This window comes from Leptosomus discolor, chromosome 9 (genome assembly GCF_034619465.1).
Source record: "Leptosomus discolor isolate bLepDis1 chromosome 9, bLepDis1.hap2, whole genome shotgun sequence".
NCBI classification, from domain to species: Eukaryota; Metazoa; Chordata; class Aves; order Leptosomiformes; family Leptosomidae; genus Leptosomus; species Leptosomus discolor.
In genome coordinates this window covers 48,243,070-48,263,532 of record NC_141399.1, presented here as the reverse complement: position 1 = coordinate 48,263,532, position 20,463 = coordinate 48,243,070, and the positions used below count along the sequence as shown (strand labels likewise).

Here is a 20,463-nt window from a genome sequence, read left to right as displayed (position 1 = left end):
GGCCCGGAGACACCTACCCTCAGAGGCCACGTTAAACTACCAGGTGAAAGCGAGCGTTATCTTCCCAAACAGACAGCGGGCGCACACGCTGCTGCAGCCACCGGCCCTCGAGGGAGCAGGCAGGAAAGGGAAATTAAAGCTGACACACAATTAGAGCAAAGTGAGTCTGCGAGTGCTCCTGAAAGTCCGCGGGAGGCGAATGGAAATCAGGCAGAAGCTATTTCTAGGCAGAACTTGGGGGTGAGCGAAGCAGAAATAGGCTTTTGCTAAGAACTAAATTCAAACCCTCCCAAGAATCCAAATTTAGGGTTTAGCGCTTCTCGTATCTGCTTGCTCCGTGCCAGCTCACACACGCTAAGCTGCAGCCTGGTTGCAGAAATGGAAGGAAAAAAAGGAAAAAATAGATCAGAAAAGGTTTCTCGCAATTAGCTTAGAGAGACCCAAGGAGCTCTGCCTGATTTCCAACGCAGGGAGCACTCTGGAATCCTAATGAAGTTAAAAGACAGGCGGAGGGGCTCAGCACCTTTGGCACATCAGCCCACTTATCTCTGGGGATGCCACTGCCTCATCCTGTCACCGCTGGCACTTGGCTCGTACGCAGCTGACAGCACGAACCAGCGGATGCTCAACTCGCTCGTCGTGATGAGGCAGCGAGAGGGGAAATAACTTGAGGAAAGGAGGGAGGAGCAGGAATTCTGCTATCTTAGCCAGTCAGGAACATCTAGGTGGGTTCTGCTGCTGAGGCCTTTCCACGGGCTGCCTTCTCCGGCTTTGCAAGACCCTGCAAGGAAATAAGGAGAAGGTGAGCACCACCCATATCGGGGTGTTCCAGAGGTCAGTGGAGCGGGAGAGCGTGCAGGGACGGGATGGGAAAGGCTGGCCAGTCACATCGCATCAAGGGGAGAACGGAGCAGCCGGGTACGCGGCGAGGCAGGTGCCCCTTCCCCTCCTCCTCTCCACCGGGAGGCCGAGGGAGGAAAGGAGGCGTCTCTGCAGGATCCCAGAGTTTCTGGCTGCCCCTGTGGCGACTCCTGCCCCATCCAGCGAACCAGACAAAGCAAAACCACCTCCCGCCTCCTTCCTTGTCGGCACAACAGACAACTCCCTCGCTTTCCCAGCGCTTCGCAGCTCGAAGGATCTCTGCGTAAAGCTGCGACCGCAGCCGCTGCCGTGCAGCCCCCTGCAGCGGGTGGGCCCAGGGGGCAAGGAGGAACCCTCTCATCGCCTTTGGAGAGGACTCTCGACCTCTGAGGGACGTCGCTGTCACCACTCAAGCCAGCCCTCTGCCCGTCTGCCCCACGTGAAGCGAACACAGCCTGTTTATCACGTTATGGCCAGGGGTTCTGGCTCTAACCGAGACCCCTGGGGCCAGCTCGAGCGTGTTCCTAGCTAATTCCGCAACAAGGGTCGCTGCCTCCCACTGAAATGCCAAAGAAAACCCCTCCGTGGGTCACTCTAAACGTGAGGGTTAAAGGCTCTTTATTCAGTAAACTCGGTGAGCTCCCTCACCCAGCCATTTACGCCGACACTGGACAGGGGCACTCACCTAGAAGAGTTTCTCGTAGCACTTGTCACAGTGGACAATGTCCCGGTGGATGAATATTTTATCCAGAAAGTCTCCCATCGCTTTGTGGCAAATTCCACACTGCCAAAGGGAAAACACGGGGGTTGGACGGTAACCAAAGCACCATGCAGCAGCGGCGGCAGCGTGGAGGGGGTGGGGAAACGGTCTCTGTAGCATTTTATAAAGGTGTGAGGAGGCCAAAGCGGTGACCTTTGGGGCTAAACTTCTCCACAACAGGCAAATGCCACCGCAGGCTTCCTCCTCCCACACCCACCAATTCCCACAGCCTCGACTTGTGAACCTGGCAAGGTTTGAGGGATTCGGCAAGACCCGCACTGGGGCCACAAAGGCCACAAAAGCAGCGAGTCTGCCACAAGGACAGGGAAAAGAGGGTGCTGCTCTTCTGTCAGTAAAGAATTCTCATTGTCCTAATAGGCATTTATTTGAGGAGCTGAAAAGCTTTTGGGGACAGAACCACCACCCGTGACTGCGTGGCTTTTTTGGTCCCGCTGTGGACACCAGCGTTTGGTGCGCACTGCAGACTCTGGAAGCCCGAGGAGAGAAATTTGCACCAAGATTCCTCCTCCCACCACCCCGTTTCCCAGCAGCACCCAGGAGGCGGTCAGTAGTGAAGGGTTTGGGGTTTTTTACCCTGAAACAGTACTCGTGGCAGCAGATGTTAAGGTGCTCTACGATGATCTTAGGGCAGTCTCGGATCTCACGGCTGCAGTAACTGCAAACAGGCTCACTGGACCTGTGAAGGAACAGGAGAGTGAATTCCTCTGTAGCACAGACTGGTTCCAGTCGCAGTGCTGGTTCCAGAGGGTTCTTACCCAACGCCAGCACTGCTCTCCACGAGCTACCTGCTTCTACTACGTCTGGCCATGCCAAGTGACAGCACGGAGGGACGTGTGTTAACCTCGGCGTGCAGAGACCACTACAGCAGGGCAGGGCGCATCCTAAAGTCAGTGTCACTGTATTTTCCCAAGACCCTTCACGCTTCGCGCTGCTACTTCACCAAACACATACCAATATTCTAAAAAAGCAGAACCTGAAAGTCCTTTCTGTTGAACAGTTTGCTGGAACCGCCCCCGCAAGGCAACCCCGAAGTGCCCTACCTCTGCAGGGGAGCGCTGGGCAGGTAGCTGTGGTGGCTGTAGGCTGCTCGCTCCACATCGGTCAAATCCACAAGGCTGCCGCTGGAGACAGAAGGGAAGAGCAGCACTTGACAGCGACACGTGGGGAAAAGCATCTCAGACAGAAACATTAATCATTAACCCGAGTCCGAACTGCAACGTCCCAGCTGCCTGGTGCTTGCAGAGAAGGTTGGTCCTTCCTAACCAGCTCTGAAAAGGGGGTTCCCTACCAGAGAGGGGCTGCCAGCAGCAGCACCTCCAGCTGTGCTGGATTCACGCTGCGGGTTCACCACAGCGGTGGCAGTATCCCCATTCCCTGCCAGGAAGCCCGTGCTGTTAATCCCACGCGAGGGTCTGCCAGATAGCGCTCAGGAGAAGGCTGAGAAGACCCAACAACCTTGCCAAGCTGGGAAGGAGGGCTAAAAATAGGGGGAGCAGGAGAGGAGGAAGGGGAAACAAGGGCTCCCCTGTCAGCGAGAGCCTTGGCTCCGCTGCCCGCGGGCCCACAGCACGCCGTCCGGCACGTCTGGAGCTGGGACACGCCTGGGCTGGGACCCAGCCGACGGGGACCAACGTGTTTTCCACTGGCTGCTACGTGGGATTGGCAAAACCCCGCGCTGCTGCTGGACAGGCAACCTGCGAGATCCTGCCTCCGGTGCACTCATCGCTGAGACTCGTCTGGCCTCACTGCTGTTTACACACGGACCCTATAAATAGGAGCTGTTCTCACTGCGTACTCGCCCCAAATCCTGAGCTATTACGCAGGGAAAGGCACAGAGCACCTCCTTAGTCCCACCTAGCTGAGCGTTCCCTCCCGGCCTTCGGGTTGCCCGTGGTTTTTAGAGGCTGGGGCAACAGGCTTATCTTTGGTTGCTGCCATCTGCTCTGCTGACCTCCCGGAAAAGCTGGAGATTTGTGGGGCCTGTAATCAGCTAGCGCAGCCACGCCAGCACAGCGCTGAGGGAGGATAAACGCCAGCAGGGAGGCATCAAACTGGGTGTTAACTGGCTGCCACATCCCTGTAAGCACGAGGTACGTCGGGCTAAATTCTGCTCTCAGTCACATTGGTGTCAATCTGAAGCAGCTTTACGTAGTTACCTTCGAGCAGAACGCAAAAAGCTGAAGATTTAAGCTTGGAAATGGCATCTTTTAACTTTTTCTGACTCACAATTCACTTTTTCTTTTTTTTTTTTTTTGAGAACCCCCAACCTCCACATTTTTCTCACCGATTCCAGTCCTTTGTTTATGTGTGCAAAAGCACAGCGAAGCCTGACAGCACCAAGTACGCAGCCTAAAAAACTGCAGCGTCGTGTCTGCGTCCCATCACCCGCCTTAGAGACCAGCCCACTCGGACGGGGAGCTCACCCCTCCTCTAGGAGCTGCGGGACAGAGGTCCTTCTGGGACCAGACAGCCCAGTGCCCGAGACATCCCTGGGGTCCCCAGAGCAGCACTGCTGCCTTAGCAAAACAGCCCACCCGATGCAATAATCCCCCCGGGGCGAACGGCTCGGGCACAAGGGCGTGCTGACGCAGCGCTGACCGCTCCAGGGGCTGGCCCAGCCATCCTGCCGCCGCTCTGCCCACCTCTGGAGACACACACACGACCGGCTCTGGGCGCCCCTCGTACCTGCCGTAGCGCGGGGAGGCCGACAGCTCGCTGCTGTTCACGTACTCCTTCACGAAGAGGACCCCTTTTCTAGGGAGGGAGGGAAGCAGAACGAGAAGGATTTGCGTTAGAAAAGGCCGGAGCTAAGGAGAGGCAGCGCCAGGGACCACAGCGGTGCACTCTGTGCCACCTGCACGAGAAGGCACAGAGCGAGACGCTGCTGTTCTTGAATAAATACTCAATATCAAGCACTGTGGCTAAATAGCAACTACTACACCCCTCTAATTAACCCACCAAAACAAATCGAGGTAATTAAAAAGAATGGGGTGGATAATATAACTCTTTCATCCCGTTATCCCCTGTTTTGCAAGGCTAAGTCTTTTTCAAATCGTGTCAGGATTAGGCACACAATAAGCATTGAGAGAGCTTGTGGTTCTGCCCGTTAGCGTTAACACCCGGCTGGCACAGCCCTGCTCACCGCCCCGGTTGGTGGCTGGACTGTCTCCAGCGTTTCCATCCCTTATAAATCGCTGCTGGTTGGGTCTGGGGATGTTTTTGCTTACGGCGCTGACCTTTCTCGCCTATTCCTCCCTCTTTAAAATTCCGGTTTCAAAATTACACGCCCCCCATCTGTCCGTCTGTCCGCAGCTCCGTCACAGATCGAGGGGAGCCACGTGCCCACCGGCTCTTTCCAGAGCCATAAAAGGAACTAATCAAGCTCTTTCTCCACGGTGCATTTTCGTCGCTGCCTATAAGCTACGATTAATCCTCTCTCCTCACAGGAGCAAACCAAGCCGTGTCACAGCTAAGGGAAGAAAAGCAAAGCTTTCTTTTAACTTGGCCGAGACACTTCCCCTGTCAAGTGTTTCAGCTGAGAGTCTCCTGCTTGGACAGGGGTTGTGATAAGCAGGCAGGAGCAAGGCCAGGAGGACCCAAATCTTACCTAGCAAAGCCTGTGCTGACCCCTCACCGCTTTGAAACCCCTCTCTAAATTGTGCAGAACTGGGCAGCAGCTTTCACTGCAGGTGGAGCCTGTGGAAACCACAAATCCCAGACTCCAGCTCGGAGCTGACAGCCACACGGGATGCTGTCCTCAGTCATAGGTGACAGGGTCCTGGCTCCAGCCCCAGTTCATAACAGACAGCAAGGCAAAGAGTCTCCCAAGAGCCCCACACGTGTGAGGAGCGTGTACGGCACGAGGAGCTCCATCGTGTCCCTCCAGCTGCGGTGTCTTACGGAGGAGTCATGATTTTGCCGCGCTAAACAGAAAAGACACGACTCCTACAGGGAGCTACATCCCGGTGTCTATAAAAGGGCACCCGGAGCAAAGCCCCCCAGCCCATCTCTGCCTTCTGGGTGGCTCTGGCCACCACGGCAATGCCTGTGCTCCGAGCCAGAAGCGGCTGAGAAGCGTCCCCGTGGGCCACACGCCAGGCAGCATAGCCTGGATTGCAGCAGGAGGGGCGCGACCCCCCGTCGCTCTTTACCCGGCAGCGCTGGAATCGGGCTGGTAGCCAGAGGCCACTGGGCTGTGGGGCGGCAAGGTGGGCACCGGGCTGCAGATCCTCTCGCTCGAACTCGAGAGAAGCCTGGTGAGAGAGAGAGAGAGAGAAAAGTCTCGTGGCGCTGGACACAGGAGCCATGACGTGATCTGGTGGCCAAGAAAAGGCCTAGCCCTGCTGCTAGGAGGGCCGTTTGGGAGGCTGCAATATTAAGGCCCTTAACCATACGGATTAATTCATCTTTATCACAGACCAAAAAGGTTCCTTTCTCTTTTTATATCAGCCACGGAACAGTACTACTTCCCTGGAGAAGTGATTTGGAAAAAAAAAAAGTCTCATTTATAGGGCCATGAGAGAAAAGATCAAACAAGCTCTTCAAATAACTCCAGACCTTAAATCAATCCTGCAGCCTGAGCGGGAGCAGCTATGGAGGGAAACAGCACACACCACACTGCAGGAGAGGAGGAGACGGGGACGTACTGGCCAAAGCCCACCATAACTACCCCCAGCAGAACTGTCCCCAACTTAATCATTTCAAGAGCCGCAGAAGGGAGAAGGTGGCAAAGCTTTGGCTCCTAAAATGCCTTTGGAAAACAGCCTTGCCCATCCACTCGGCAATGGGACCTGCTACGTTTGCTTTGCAGGGGTGAAGCTGACCCCGCCTGGAGCCAGTCCTGGGCTACCCAGGGATGTTGTGCCCCCTGTTCACACCCACAGCACGCTCCCCTTTACCAATCCACCGCTCAGACCTACGCTGGTGCCTCCGTACAGTGCCAGACCACGTGTGGATGGACTGACGGTGCGACGAAGGACTGCGGAAAGCCCAGGGTCACGGTATTCCATATTGGGCACCTCCTCCTACCCTTTCCAACAGCCTCGTTCTGGGGCCAGTTCAGTCATCTAATCATTGACGTTCTGGAGATCGCGACCCTCTCTCTGGCCCCTCTTGTTGCTTTTAGCTCTTTTTTTTTTTTTTCCTGTAGCCTCTGCAAAGGCCCATTTCTGGTCAAGGGAGGGTAGCCAGGAACCAACCCTTCATTCCCCTGTCACTCCGTTGTGGCACCCCACATGGTGAAAAAGCTACAGAGACCAGAGGTGGATGTAGCACAGCCCCTGTGCTGGGTGGCTTTTGCTAGGAAAGGTTTAAGGGTAGTTCTGTGCCTCTAGATCACACATCTGCTCCCTGGAAACCATTTGTGTCTCTCTCAGCTCTTGGTTTGCTTCCTGGCTTCTCTTCCCCAACACTTGCACGGAGGTTTTCCTCACAACCACCGAGTCCACCCATTTACCTGGTGCTGTTATAGTTCAAGCTGTCCATGTAGAACGGCACCCTGTGGCTTCTCTGGGGAACGGACAGGGTGGTATCCCTGGGGAGGGAGTCGTGGCTGCCAAAGGAAGCGACAAGAGTCTCAAGCACTGACCCTGTGCACACGAGGGATTCTCACAAGTGGGGAGAATCTTGGCCAAACGTCTCCCCCGCTGAGCGCCAAAATCCCCCGCGCCCCACAGCCCTCCTCGCAAGCAGCACCTCGCTGCACACGCTTAGATCCAGGGGATTAGTAAAAAGCGGGTCAGGACACTCCAGATACTGAGTAAGTGTAGCAGCGGGGTGTTCTTTGGGTTAACAAGTCTGGATTCCCTCCCCCCATCTTGGACTCCTTACCGTCCAGCTGTGGGGCTAAATTCACAGTGCCCCCTGGCACTGGGACTGTCATATCTGCTGCTCCTAGGGCTGCCTCTCCCCTCATAAACTCTCCCTTCGTAATCCGGGGTAGGCCTGGCAAGGAAGCACAAAGCCCCGATCACATCGTACCAGGCGTCACTGGAGTCCCCACAGGGGTAACCAGTATTTTGTCTCAGCAGTTGCTGTCACGACATTCCCCCTTTGCCCCGGCTCTGCAGCTGCAGCCTGCCCAGCAAGCTCTGAGGGAGGAAAGCAGACTCCAAGCCTAACGCTCGAGAGCAAAGCCGAAGCAGCTCAGAAGTGGATAAATCTTGTTGCCTTCCCCAGCACCCACCAAAGCCACCGCTGCACCATCTGCACGTGTGACCTGCGGACCAGCTGGCCCATCGGGGTGCCAGGCCTGCCCGTTTTCCCTTGTCCAAGGCAGAGCCCATTATTGGAATGGCTGGAACCTGCGGGCAGGGCTCAGGCTCTTTATTTCAATAGAGAAAACGAGCTTACGGCTTACGGGCATTCTTTTCTTGCAAGTGCCCTGGGGCACAGATGATGTTTATATTGTATATCAGCACTTTGATCCTGATTAAAGCTTCAGGCAGCCGTACAACTTCACGTTAAACAACGCTGCAAAACACTGCAAAACAATGCTGCACTGAAGAGAGAAAGAGGGAGAGGCTAAGCTCATCCCAGAAGATGAGAAAAACCCTGCTCTGGGCAAGACAGGCATTTGGTCTGTGATAGCAACCCAAGGGCAGGAATGAAGCGTGAGTTTCGTGCACTGCAGAGACCCGTCAGCACCGCGCAGCGCCGGGGCGTGAGGACAGCCATCAAGTACAACAAAGGTCTGTCCCGTTTTTTCTGGTCCTAGTCCTCAAATGCCTCCAAAAGTAAATGGGAGCTTTGTGCCACCAGCCTTCGGAAAAGTGCTAAGGGAGGTGAAGGCTACACTCAGATCACATGACTGCAGAGACATACACATGTAAAAATAGTAGTTATGAGTGTACAACTTGTCTGTTACATCATCAAGGGTCGTGAGAAATAAAACCCAGACTGCTCCTGGATCACCATCTCTGCAGCTACAGAGGAGAAGCAGATGTGGTCTCCACATCTGCCGGGTTTCCAGGCACCGTGTAGGTGGTCTGGATACAGCCTGCCAAGAACTCTTCCAGTGTTACAGAGCAATTATCAGCTCAGATCTCCTGAACCCCTTTCTTCAGCCCTTCAGGTCCAAAAATGACCTTGCTCCACGTGTGGCGAGACCTGGCAATACGGTTGCTCCCTCTGGGAACAAAATCCTGTTCTCACTTCTCGACGCAGCGATCGCACAACCTGGGCCAGAGTTTGTGTCACGTATTTCTGCGCCAGCAGCTTTCCCTCTCTCCGTATCCCATCCCCAAACCCTCACCTTCTGGTGCTGAACACCTGGCTGTCCACATAGGATGGTATCCTGTGGCTGGGGGCTGGCACACTGGCGTTAAAAGGCTGGCGGTCCACGTACAGTGGCATGGGATGCTGGGTCTCCTGGGCGCTCTCTTGTGAGCTGAAGTGAGCCCTGCTAAAGAATTCGAGCCAATCTGACCATCAAGCCAACAGCTCACCCAAGTGTTCAGAATCTGCCGAGGCTGGATCACGCCTCTTTCCACTGGCAAGGAGGAAAACCTGGGCCACCGTGCTCTTGGGAGGTTCTTAAGGGCAGGGGGAATGGCAGAGGTCTGTGCTGCTTCCCTCACCGCCTTGAGCTGAGTTCCCAGCACAACGAAACGCTGCAAGGCTCAGCAGTTGAGGTTAATTTGTGAACTGGGATGAAATACGAACAGCCACACGTGGATGGAAACCCAAACCTAATATTCCTTTCGCCAGCGTCACTCGATTACCGTACGCTGGGCAGATTTACAGCGGCCCAGGGCTTCAGCCCGGTGTGCATCGAGAAGCGGGAATGGCAAAGGATGAGGAACTGAGAGCCCTTGACGGGGAGGAACAAAGGGAAGGTCCCACTGCACCTGGCTGCCATGGGGTTCGGCTCCTGGTGTCTCCAGTCTCCTGGGCTCTCGTGGTGCCTCTCTGTGGTGGGACGGGTTTGTTCTTCATAAGCTGGAGTGATCCTGGTCAGGGAGGAAAAAGCCTGTTATAGCAGCTTTAGCACTTGGCTCTAAACCCATCCACGGTGTGAGCAAAGGATGAAGTTGGTTTCAGACTTCAGCAGCCAAGAGATGAGCGTTTGTGATGCCTTCCCACAGGGCAACAGGGAGAAGGCAAGGTGTGCAAGACAGCAGTAAAGCACCTCCGGGCCCCTGGCTCCGTACCTTTCCCGGCATGGGTCAGGCTCCTGTGCCCAGTGGGTCTCTGGAGCAGCGCCGCTGCTTTCTCTAGGCAGAGAGCTGGACCTGCCAAGACAGAAGACCATTATAGACCATTATAGACCATTATAGACCGCAGAAGTGCCACTGCGCAGAGCATTGCTGTGGGATGTAGATGCAAGCCCTGGTGAACCTCCTGCCTCAAGAAGAGTACGATATCCCTGCACGGGAATATGCCAGGTAATCCAGAGAGACGTGACAAAAAACCTGAGGGCTTCCCTTCACCAGCACGAATTCAATCCCTGCAGGTTCGCTAAGGGGGTGAGCCAGGAAACGACTGGGACTGTCCCCCAAGTGAAAGCAAGATCAATTTCTTTGGGTTCCTTTCCAACCAAGGGAGATACCTTGAATTCTTACTTCAGGCAAAACACTAATGTTCATTGACTACAGATTCCCACTTGGGTTGGGATGTTCCAAGTGCCTCAAGAGGACGCGTTTGTCAAGGAGCTCAGACTCAAAATCAATTTACTGCAAAGAGCAGGAATTTCTTGGTGGACCGATGCTGCAGCAGCATTCCTGACTGCTCCCTTGGTAAGTCTGACCCAAAGGCGCTGCGCCTGGAAGCACCAAGACTCTCAGAGCGGGGCTCTGCATTCCTCTTGGTAGCTTGGTAAGCTTGAGGGCTTATCCAAAGTGAAGTCTGTGGACTCGGGGAGGCATGGAGTGGGCAACAGATGGGGTTTTCTCCATCTTGGTCACTTTGCTGGGGGGTACTGAAGAGAATGGGCAAGTTTTCTCTCTGTAACTTCTTTCTTCAGCAGTCTAACTTCTGCTTGCGTTGCTGGGAACACCTCCTTCAGCCTCCCTGCGTGATGAAGAACTACAGCTTGGAGTATTTGTGGTGTATCCAGGGTAACTCCTCTCATCAGAAGGACCCAGGAGGACAGGACACTGACACCATTGCTCTCTCCCTGCTGCTTTTCCCAGCTCCCCCTCCTGAGCTCGCTCCTCGCTAACCACACGCTCTGCTGTCCCACCATGCACTCCTAAAGAAAGCCCAGCTTGGTGACTCCTAACCCCAAACACAGCTTCCCCAGTCCCTTCTCCACAACCACCTGCAGTAAAGTCCCCATGTTCTCTCATCAGAAAAAGCAAGCCCGTTATTTCTCTTGCCTTCTCGAAGTGACTTCTTCACCCTGCACACAGGGCAATATCCCCTTGTTAACGTCCGTGCTCCCGCTAGTGCTGTCCTTGGAGCATGGCATGGACCTGGGGGAGAAGAGAAGTCTGGTTTACAAGTTGCTTTGAAGATGGGTTGCTCACTGAAACACGTGTGAGGAAGCCCAAGTTGATCAAGAGCCTCAACTCTTCAAATTTAGGGGGAAAATACAAAGCAATCAGGCCATGAAGTCCTTCCACTTGGACATTTAGCCCTGCACCGTTCTGCACGAGGCAGACTGAAGGCACCCAGGCAGCCACCGCAAACCCAGTGGAGTCACGGGTCAGTGGGAAGGAGCAGGGAATCCCTGCTCCCAGACGTAAGGGCGAGGCAGCAGCCCTTGGCAGTCCAGCTGGACTGCGTTTGACACCTCCACCTCAGGAGGATGTTTTCTCCCAGGCTTTCACGTAAAACCATAGTGAAAGGTTCACTCAGTAGAGGCAGCGCTAGAGTCAGGCACAGAAGGGGAGCCCGGGAGAAGATTTTACCATCATAGGTACGTGGGGGAAGACACACGAGGAATTAACCCTCATCCTACAGGAAAAGGCGGGGGGGTGAATACCCGATTCCTCACCTAGTCATGCTGGGTTCATGTTCAGTGTGTTCCTTCGACCGGGGAGGCTCTGGGTGGACGTCATGGTCAGGAGGGTCTTGCCCCTTCTCACTGTGGTGGTTTGAGTCTGAAAACCTAAAATAAAGATCTGTGCTTAAGGCAGTGGAGAAGAAATGTGCTGGGGTGGGTAGACATCCATTCCCTAGACAGGAGCCACCAGGCAGGGAGCAGGAGACGTGGCTCGGCCAGAGCTATTCCGAAGTGCTCCGGTACCACATTGGGTGGGAGTCACGTGTAGGAACGCCCTTCTAGCTTGTAGGATCGCAGCTAAAGGCCTTTCATCCACCATTGTCACAGGAGAAGAATGTTAGGCACAGGAAAAAGCACTCGTGTCAGAATTCCTCGGACTGACAGATGCTTCCAACACCTCAGGACACGTGTCCGATTTTGCAGCATTCATAACCGCTTAGGGAGCACTTGCTGAGATCTCTGGGCAGCAGAAGCCGCTGCCTGCCACGCAGTGCCGAGGGAGCCACGCTGATGCCCAACGTCACACGCTGCCAGTGCAGAAACGGTCTCTTGGACTTCCCGCACTGGGTGAGTCTCTCCCATCCAACCGGCTTTTCCCACCAGTACGGGTGGGATTGCCTGCTGTAAAGTCCCCACTCCTGGGTGCAAAGCAGAGGAGCTGCTCTGTGGCCTCAGGTACATTGGGGACAGGGGATGACATGAAGAATTAGGAATGAAGGGAGCAGATACCACGGGTGAGTCCTACTGACCACTTACCCGTCTGGGATCAGCTCTGGTTTGTAGCCAGCTGAGGCCTGCGTGCTCTCGTGCCCCCCTTCTCTAGGGGTGTTCCCCTCTTTGAAATCTTGGGAAGCCCTGGCAAAGGAAAAGCAACCTCACTTGTGCTGCCACAAACACCTGAAAGCTCAGGTCAAGGCACACTGAGAAGAAAGAAAGTCACAAGGCTTTGGTGGAGGGAATTCCAGCAGCACGATGAAGCACTGACTTCAGCACGGCACAAAGCGCTGCTTAACTGCTCGGAATCCAAAGGACGGGTCAAACGGCAACATTTCCACCGCCAAAATGAGCTCTTAAAAGTGCCAGCCCAAACCATGTTTTCTCTAGACAAACATGCTGCTTTCTAGCATGAAAGCAGACCTGCAGGGTGTCAGGGTATTTACTGCCCTCCATCAGGATGTGTATCACCCGATCGGTTGTGCTCAGTATTTTCTGAGCAATCAGTATTTCCAGGGCTTTCCGTAATGAGAAAGAAAATGTCAGTAAATACGGGGTTAGCACCCCAGGTCCTTACGTCGCTTCGTTCCAGTAAGGCTTGCTGCATGCTGGGCCCTCGGGACTCGTGTATCTGTTCTCTTGGGTGCTGCTGCTCTCCTCGTAGCCCAGGACAGACCTGATCACCAAAGAAAGGCCCGTGACATCTTTAATAACTGGCACACGAACCCTTGCACTGGTAAATACTATCTACTCACCAGGCAAGGCTGGTGTCCATCTCTACCACTCCCTATCCTGCACCAGGGTTTTTCTCTAGGGACCACAGACTGCAGGTCTGTTTCAGCACGTTTCAGCGGCCTTTCAGCTCCCTTGCTGCCACTCCAGCAGCACTGTAGCACCTCACTGGATCAGCAGTGAAGGAGAAAGCAGCGACTGAACCCCACCGAGCACACAAGGGAGGAGAAAAAAAAAAAGCTGGGGTGCTCGGCTGACATCGAAGGCGGCGGAGGAGGGATACAACGCAAACATCTCGGTTTCTTTTGCAAGCTGCGCTTTAAACCTCAGCACAGTCGCCTTCATCCTGGGGACAAAAGCCGGGAAAAGAAGCCTCTTTCTGTGCCTGCCCATTCCATGTCCCTTAATCCTCAGTATTACTCATACACGCACTAAATTTACCCGACTCTTACCCTTCAAAGGGATATTCTGTGTCCTGTAGGTGCACAAGGGCGCTCTCAGTAGGAGGAGAAGGGACAGCAGCCTGCAAGCTAGACCTGTCAATAAAAGGAAGGAATCTACAGCTGGATAGCTTGCCAAAGGCTTCGGGGGGCACTTGTGTGAAATAACAACGCTGCACTTTATATGAGACCAGGAAACAGAAAGTAATTTTCTCATAGAACCGATTTTCCTTCAGAAAAAAAAACATTTTCACTCTCTCCAATCAAGAAGAATAGAGGCTGTTAGTGGAACTAATGCGGGAACTTGACCTCAATTCACACACGGCGCGGCAGGATACATGACTTCTCTGGCCTGTCACAGGATCACGCACCTGGGACAAAGCATCATGTGAATAACTTTGGGGCAGGCATTCCTACGTGACTAGCAGCAGCTCTAGCTCTTGGGTTTTACACCATCCTCCTGGGAACCTTGGGATCCTCCTCACCTCAGCTGGGAGGTCGAAGACATCATTTTCTCACCTCAAGTCCTTTGGTAAGCCAATACATGGAGTCAAGTCCCAAAATAATGGGCTAAATTAAGCGAAGAAAGCAGCTTCAGGGAGATTAGAGTGTTTGCTGTCAACAGCAGCAATTCTTTCCCGACTCTGCACCTCTGACACTGTCGGGGGGGGGGAAGCACACGCTAAAAAGCACGTGCAAGGGAGATGCTTTTGAGATCAATGCTAAAAGCAGCGGCAAAGCTGCTGTATTTGCTCCTGGGCTGCTTCTGTAGAAGGCAGTTGGGGTGTAACAGCGAACAGAAAGCATGCTGTTCCCACCAGTTGGCTGCCTATGGTTTCCTGGCTCCGCTTGCTTTGTTGCCCAGTTTGGATTCTGCTTCCCACTCAGGACCAGTTACTTACTCTGCCCCCCACATCTGCGCTCTGCGAGCGGCACTGGGAGCACCAGCACCAGGCCCTGACCTTGCAGGTTCAGCCTTTGCATCCTCCAGGTAGCGAGAGGTCTCGTACCGACGGGGCGGCTCGTCTGCAGCAGCTGCAGGTCCATCCCTGCAACCAGAGTGGGACTGGGTAAGGGAGGGACTCCCCTGGGTCACGGAGGGAAGCTTAGCAAGGTGGGGGACAGAGCAAGCACCAAAACCATCACACATGAGATTTTCCTGCCTCAAACACAACATTTTTTCCTCCTTCCCGCTTAGCTCAGTAAATTTCCCGCCGCAGACCCGAAGGGCAGAGACGTAAATCCAACCAGCTCACGCGAGTGCAAGGGAAGAAGCTGAAAGAGCTCAGCCCCTTTCGAGCTGGTGGATCAGGTCCACCCCCCCCCCCCCCCCCCCCTTTGCAAGTGCTGCTCCCAGAAGACGTTTGTTAGGGCAGTACTAGGTCAGGAAAAGACCCCGCTCACTCTAAAATCGAGGAGGAAAAGTGAGGTTTACACTGTTAATAGGTTTACACTTACTTTGGTGGGTAAAACCCATTGCTGGCTTCTGTGTGTTCAGGATAACTGAAAAGGAGAGAAAAGGGCTTTAGAAAGTGCCTTTGGTTTGGCCTGGGTAATGTTCTACAATTATTTTCTTAAGCATTTAATAAAAGAGAGAGGAGGAAATCCCTAAAACTTCCTAGAGATGTTCCTCAGTATGTTTCTACAGGTAAAATGGCAAGAAACTTTGGGAAAATTCGGCGTGTACGAAGCACAAAGGAGCATTTAGTAACGTCATCAAGGTACGACGGATGCCAGCGGCCTGGAAATTCAAGCCAGGACTCTTCCAAAACCAGTGGGGTGTCCTACGGCCCCCAGCTGCCAACACAGGCACCTCCAGCTGCACGCACAGGAGGGGAGGAGCAGCCTGGACATCCTCTGGCTTGTCTCAGGAGTGCTGACAAAACAGGGAACTTGATGGGTCTTGATCCAAAATCGTACGTTTCTGTTTTCTTGTTTCCAGGCTGTGGGCAGCGAGCAGCTCTCACTGAACTTCTCCTCTTCTTCTGCCACAGGGGCAATGCCTTTCCGCCCTCCCTTCCACGTCCTCGGGCAGGAGGGAGGCACAGCCACGGCTCTTCGCAGCCTGCACCCCTTTCTGGATTCGGGGATCTCTAAATGTTTCCCAGGGAGGGCGCAGACTCCCTGGAAAAGCTGTGAGAGGGGCTGCCGTGGAGCAGGCAGGTTAGTCGCCTTCGGTGGATGGCTGAGCAGTACCCCCAGGCTCACCGGGGTCTCTGGATCGAAGGAAACCAGTGTTTTCCAGAGAGAGGGAGGGGTGCCTCCAGCAAGGGCCAGTGAAGAGAAGCGCAGTGGGGAGCCCGAGCGAAGGAGATCCAGTGGCTCCCAGCTTGGTTGCACGCCCGAAACTCCGCTGGTGCCCACCGGAGGGGCAGGATCCTGCCCAGGACAGGTCCTGGCGGGCGGGGGGCAGGTGACTCTCATACACCCAAAGGACGAGCAGAGCCGGGATGGTGGGTTTCGTTTGGGCGTTTGGAGACAAGCAGCAGCTCAGCTACACTGTGCTGCCTGGGATTCTGGGATCTGTAACTCCTTTCCCCAATACCTGAGAGCCAGGACACACCTTTCCTCGTCACTGAACCTTTTGGTTTCCCAGACAGTTTACAGGATGGGCAGTTTCCTTTTGGGGGTTGGGTTGGGGGTTTTCTAGGGGGTCTTTTGTTGCAAAAGTAAATACGTGGTTGGAGGCCTAGAGAGACCTTGAGTGTGAACCTCTCTATACTGTAAAAAAAAAAAGAAATTACATTCCAGACTCGGCTTACATTTGGGAATAAACCCAGAAAATGCAGAAATGACCTACAAAAGTGATTATTTTTTTTGGTATCACAGAAACTAAAGAAAAAAGCTGGAACAAAATACCAAACAATTTCATTTTGGTGGTGTTTTCTCCTGCCCCCTCCTCCCCTTCTTAAAAAAAAAAAACCTGCTGCAGTTGTGCAAAGCACAGACTGAATTGTGGTTTTCCATCAGTACATCTCCATTTCAGAGTTCCCCGACGGCTCAAGAGCAGCAGTTTGTGATTGGCACAACGCTCGAGTCAATACAAGCTCTTCACACCAACTCTACCTTCCATTCGTGGAAACCACGGTTGCTCTGGGGGCCGGTTCATCCCCTGGGAACGGCTCAGACTTCTCCTCCGGAGCTCTGTCACTAGCAAGAGGAAAACACCAGTGAGTTATGACCCGAGAGCCCTTGTATTGTGCCATCCTACCACCGCTGAGGCAGGAGGAGCACAAAGTGGGGCTGGCTCAGCACGAGGAGGGCCAGCCTCCCGAGAGCAGTGGGCCTGACTGCAGCTCGTGGGACACCCGGAGACGTGTTGCTCCCTGCAGCGAGCTGCTGCTAACCCCTTCGCTGGGGTGAGCGAGAGCACCCTGCAGCCGTTGTTCTCTCTCTGCTCACGGGCCACAAAAGCTTTCCTACGGGTCCACCAGCTGGACCCTCCACCCACCTTGCACTCTCCCAGAGCTGTCAAGCTGCGTGTCTGTCTCCTTCCTTCCCTCCCAATTACTCTCTCTCGAGTTTTAGGTGGCTTAAGTAATGAGGCACCCTCTCGTTTCTCTGGGAGGCTGGCTCACAATTAGGAGCAGCTACGTGACCCAAATGACCCCAAGCACAATGAGCGCGTTGTCCCCAGGCTGTCCCTGCGGTGACACACAAGGATGTATTTATGGGCCTCCGCTGAACGACCAGGACAACAGCCCAGGCTCTACCTTTTCACAAGCACTCTAGACTTTCCTTCAGCCCCAGACAGCGGTTTGGGAACATGGCTAGCTTTATCTTCGCTGATGGAGGCGGGGAGCGGGTTGCCACGAACTGTATGTGCTACAGAAACTCCGCAGCAGCTGCCGGAGCACAGCAGAGCGAGAGGGGAGGCCACCTGTACAGCCCTGCCTGCTTCAGTCTCGGCCCAGCCAAAGATCACTGAGAACAAAAAGAGCCCTGCTAACACGGGGTGTATTTTAAAATAAACGTGAAACGCTCCCGTGTACAGCTCAGAGGCTGAAGACCACTGGAGAGAAGTGAGCAGTGTACAAGGGGGGGAGCGATCCCTCTCAGGAGGGCCAGGAGCTTTCCTGCCCTCCGCTGCACGTGCCCTGTCTCACCTGTACGGCTCCACAGTGTCGGAGCTCTGCCCCTTCACATGTCCAGCACCTGCACCCAAGCCTGTTCCCAATCAGTTCCTTCTTTCTTCCGTTTTCCTCCGTACAACAGAGCTCTTTACACTTTCCCGTGGCTCAGCCACCCCTTCAGGCTTTCTACAGGGTGCAGAGCACCAGAACCAACGTTAGCAGGAGCCACCAGCAACTGAGGTTCACCACATCCCTTGTGGGTGGAAAGAGCTCCCCAGGGAACGGCAGCGGGAGGGCAACTGGAGCAGTAAAATAAATAAAAATGCCTAAAGTAGGCTCCTGAGGGACTGAGCCAGAGAGGAGAATCCTTGAGGGAGGTGAAGGAAGAGCAGAGAAAACTGACAAGTTGCAGCTTAGCCAGCAGATGATGCTCTTGGAGTGCAGCCCAGGGCCGCGACTGGAGAGATCCCATCTGTTTGAGACCACCAGCAGGTACGTACTATCTCTGAGCAAAAAGCAGGGCTATGCCTTATGTTCTGCCGCACAGAGCGGCCTTTTTCAACTCCTTACCCCTCCCCACGCTGTGACACAGTTTCAGATGAGGGTTTCCCATTAAGGGCCGGTCTGTTTTCACCGTTTCTGGAAGGAAAGCAGCAAAACCCTGAGGTAGGGAGAGGAGGGGACACAAGGCGAGGCAGAGGAACTGTACGGCAAGGTGCTTGCTGGAAGTGTGCTACGTACAGTGCAGGGGCGGGATCCAAATGGAAGCCTGATCAGTTTAAAAGATGGAAAGGGCTGCAGATTTCGGGCTCGTGCTCTTATCATAAAGAACTGGGGAATGTTCAAGCTATGGGAGGCCCACGGCTTCCATCTGGGTATGTTTCCTCCCAGACTGGTAATGCTTTTGTAAAATGCTGTTTTCTTAGATTCCCTGGGCTGTAATATTTATTGTCCCGTGACTGCACTGTGTCCAGAACAATCCTGGGGAAATATCACGTAGCAGAGCCAGACTCTCCTGGGCAGCGTGCCCCTTGCTGTCCTCAGCGGAGCCTCGGGATGATGCAGGGCCAACAGACCTACCTGATTTCAGCAGAAGAGGAGATTCTCTCTGAGGTTGCACCCCAGGACGTGGTTGGTTGGCTCTTGCTGCCTGGTTTAGGGCTGTGAGAGAAGGTAAAGAAAAAAAGCTGTCATTCCTGAACAAACCAGCTCCCCACTGCAGCTGGCCAAAGTTTTCCTGCATTGAAGTGTTCCTTTCTGTGAATAAATAAAATGGAAAACAAGCACCGCCGTTTTCAATACCTTCACTTACAAAGTCACCTTATCAGAAGCAATTTTTAAATTAAAAAGGCTGATATTGCTGGGTATCTACCTCCTGCCAACGATACACCAGGAATAAAAGGAACAGAACAAGGTCAGTAACGAAAGCGCTGTTTGCAGGGCTGTGGAAAACCATTTCGACACGTTTTATACTACAGTCATGAATTCAATCAAGCAGGCAAAGTTGAAGGCAACTGAAGATTATTCCCCCACACATATTTGGAGAGAAAGAGTTCAGCATGTTTGGGTTTTTTTGCCTTGCAGGTTTTGAGCACTTGTATCGGGACATTGTCAGATCCTTGCATGACATACCATGGATTTCAGACAGAAAACCTTTTATAAAAAAGCTGCCTGCATCTAAAAAAAAAGTCTCCCATGACCCATTTGCTTCCTTTCCCCTCCCAGAGGTGACTCTCTGACCTACAGCGACACGTGGGCTGACACAGATGCCCAAGACATCCTGGCCGTGCTCTAACACTCACCTGGAGGGAGACACGGCTGTTGTCCTTGGCTCATTCCAGGACGACCCAGCGGTGGTTTTTCTTAGCCCATTAGCACTGACAAAAAAAAAAACCAACCACCCAACAAGTAGCAAAGCGTTAAAGACAGAAGATTTTGTAGGTGCCTCCTCCCGTGGCCCGCTTTCTGGCCCACAGCTCCTGTGTCTGCTTCCTGGGCAGGGAGGCCAAGCCCCGCTGCGCAAGGGGCTCACGGGGTTGTCCCTAAGCGCTGTCACACCGGTGTGACTGGTACCTGCCTTTCTGCTGGAATACTGCGTCTTCAGAAAGTGGCTTTTCCTATTTAACACAGCTGGAGCTGTTTCTAGCCCCAATGTCGGAGTTTGCACTAAAAACCAGCTTCCCCACATGTATGGATTAAAGCTCAGTGCATTCCCGCAACGTGCAGGTGGGCAATATGTGAGGAAAGCAGGGTAACTGCTTCCCAGCCTCAAACCTGCACCACAAACGGCAGAAAATTGCTACCAAAATTCATGAGGCAGCTCCTCCATCCTGAAAATAAAGCACCATGGGCTGAAAGGCCCCATTTATTGGGCTCCCTGCTGGGCCCACTGCAGACCAGAGTGGCAGAGAAGCTAATAATGCTGCTGCCTGGCATCGAGCCACCCCTCGGAGCAGGAAGAGAGCGCTGAATCCCAAATTAAATGAATCTGCTTGAAAACAGAGAGGGATTCTCTCTCCTAGGGTAAACATGTCCGTTGCAGCCAAATGTTTTCTGCAGGCTGGTCTCACCACACGCCAGCTGTCCCTGACCAGTGTGCACTAAGGGAGGGTGTCACTGCTGCCCCTTGACACCAGAGACAGCCTGTCCCCAGGGCTCACAGACCACGGCAAGAGCGCTCCTGTCACGGCTCGGCGTGTCCTTGGGCTTCCCAGTAGCCTGTGAAATGGACTGGGGGCTTGAAAAGAGGCCAACATCTCCCAGTAAAGCAAAGATCAATTTAAAGATAACGAACCTCTCGAACCTCTGCGGTCACACCTATCTGTGGCCATCACAGGAGAAGAATTAAATCTAAAGTCTAACGAGAGCAGAGCGCTGGCTCAGGGGATGGGAAATAACGAGATCCTGAGTATTTCA

The 20,463-nt window shown here is 53.8% G+C and overlaps 1 protein-coding gene across 1 annotated transcript in view; it reads right to left on the bottom strand.

The window, feature by feature from the left end:
- Nucleotides 1-1,546: 1,546 nt before the first annotated feature.
- Nucleotides 1,547-20,463, bottom strand: part of ZNF185 (zinc finger protein 185 with LIM domain) — a 30,070-nt gene continuing 11,153 nt past the window's right edge. Inside the window, exons 11-30 of the mRNA XM_086470370.1 lie at nt 19,350-19,424; nt 18,628-18,708; nt 18,118-18,186; nt 16,541-16,624; nt 14,933-14,977; nt 14,437-14,523; nt 13,487-13,570; nt 12,880-12,978; nt 12,345-12,443; nt 11,580-11,693; nt 9,793-9,873; nt 9,490-9,591; nt 8,895-9,044; nt 7,472-7,585; nt 7,098-7,193; nt 5,794-5,895; nt 4,328-4,396; nt 2,683-2,757; nt 2,216-2,318; nt 1,547-1,645 (exon numbers count right to left, since the gene is read on the bottom strand). Of these exons, the coding sequence (XP_086326496.1) occupies nt 1,547-1,645; nt 2,216-2,318; nt 2,683-2,757; nt 4,328-4,396; nt 5,794-5,895; nt 7,098-7,193; nt 7,472-7,585; nt 8,895-9,044; nt 9,490-9,591; nt 9,793-9,873; nt 11,580-11,693; nt 12,345-12,443; nt 12,880-12,978; nt 13,487-13,570; nt 14,437-14,523; nt 14,933-14,977; nt 16,541-16,624; nt 18,118-18,186; nt 18,628-18,708; nt 19,350-19,424 (1,828 nt within the window). The remainder of the gene's footprint in view (nt 1,646-2,215; nt 2,319-2,682; nt 2,758-4,327; nt 4,397-5,793; nt 5,896-7,097; nt 7,194-7,471; nt 7,586-8,894; nt 9,045-9,489; nt 9,592-9,792; nt 9,874-11,579; nt 11,694-12,344; nt 12,444-12,879; nt 12,979-13,486; nt 13,571-14,436; nt 14,524-14,932; nt 14,978-16,540; nt 16,625-18,117; nt 18,187-18,627; nt 18,709-19,349; nt 19,425-20,463) is intronic.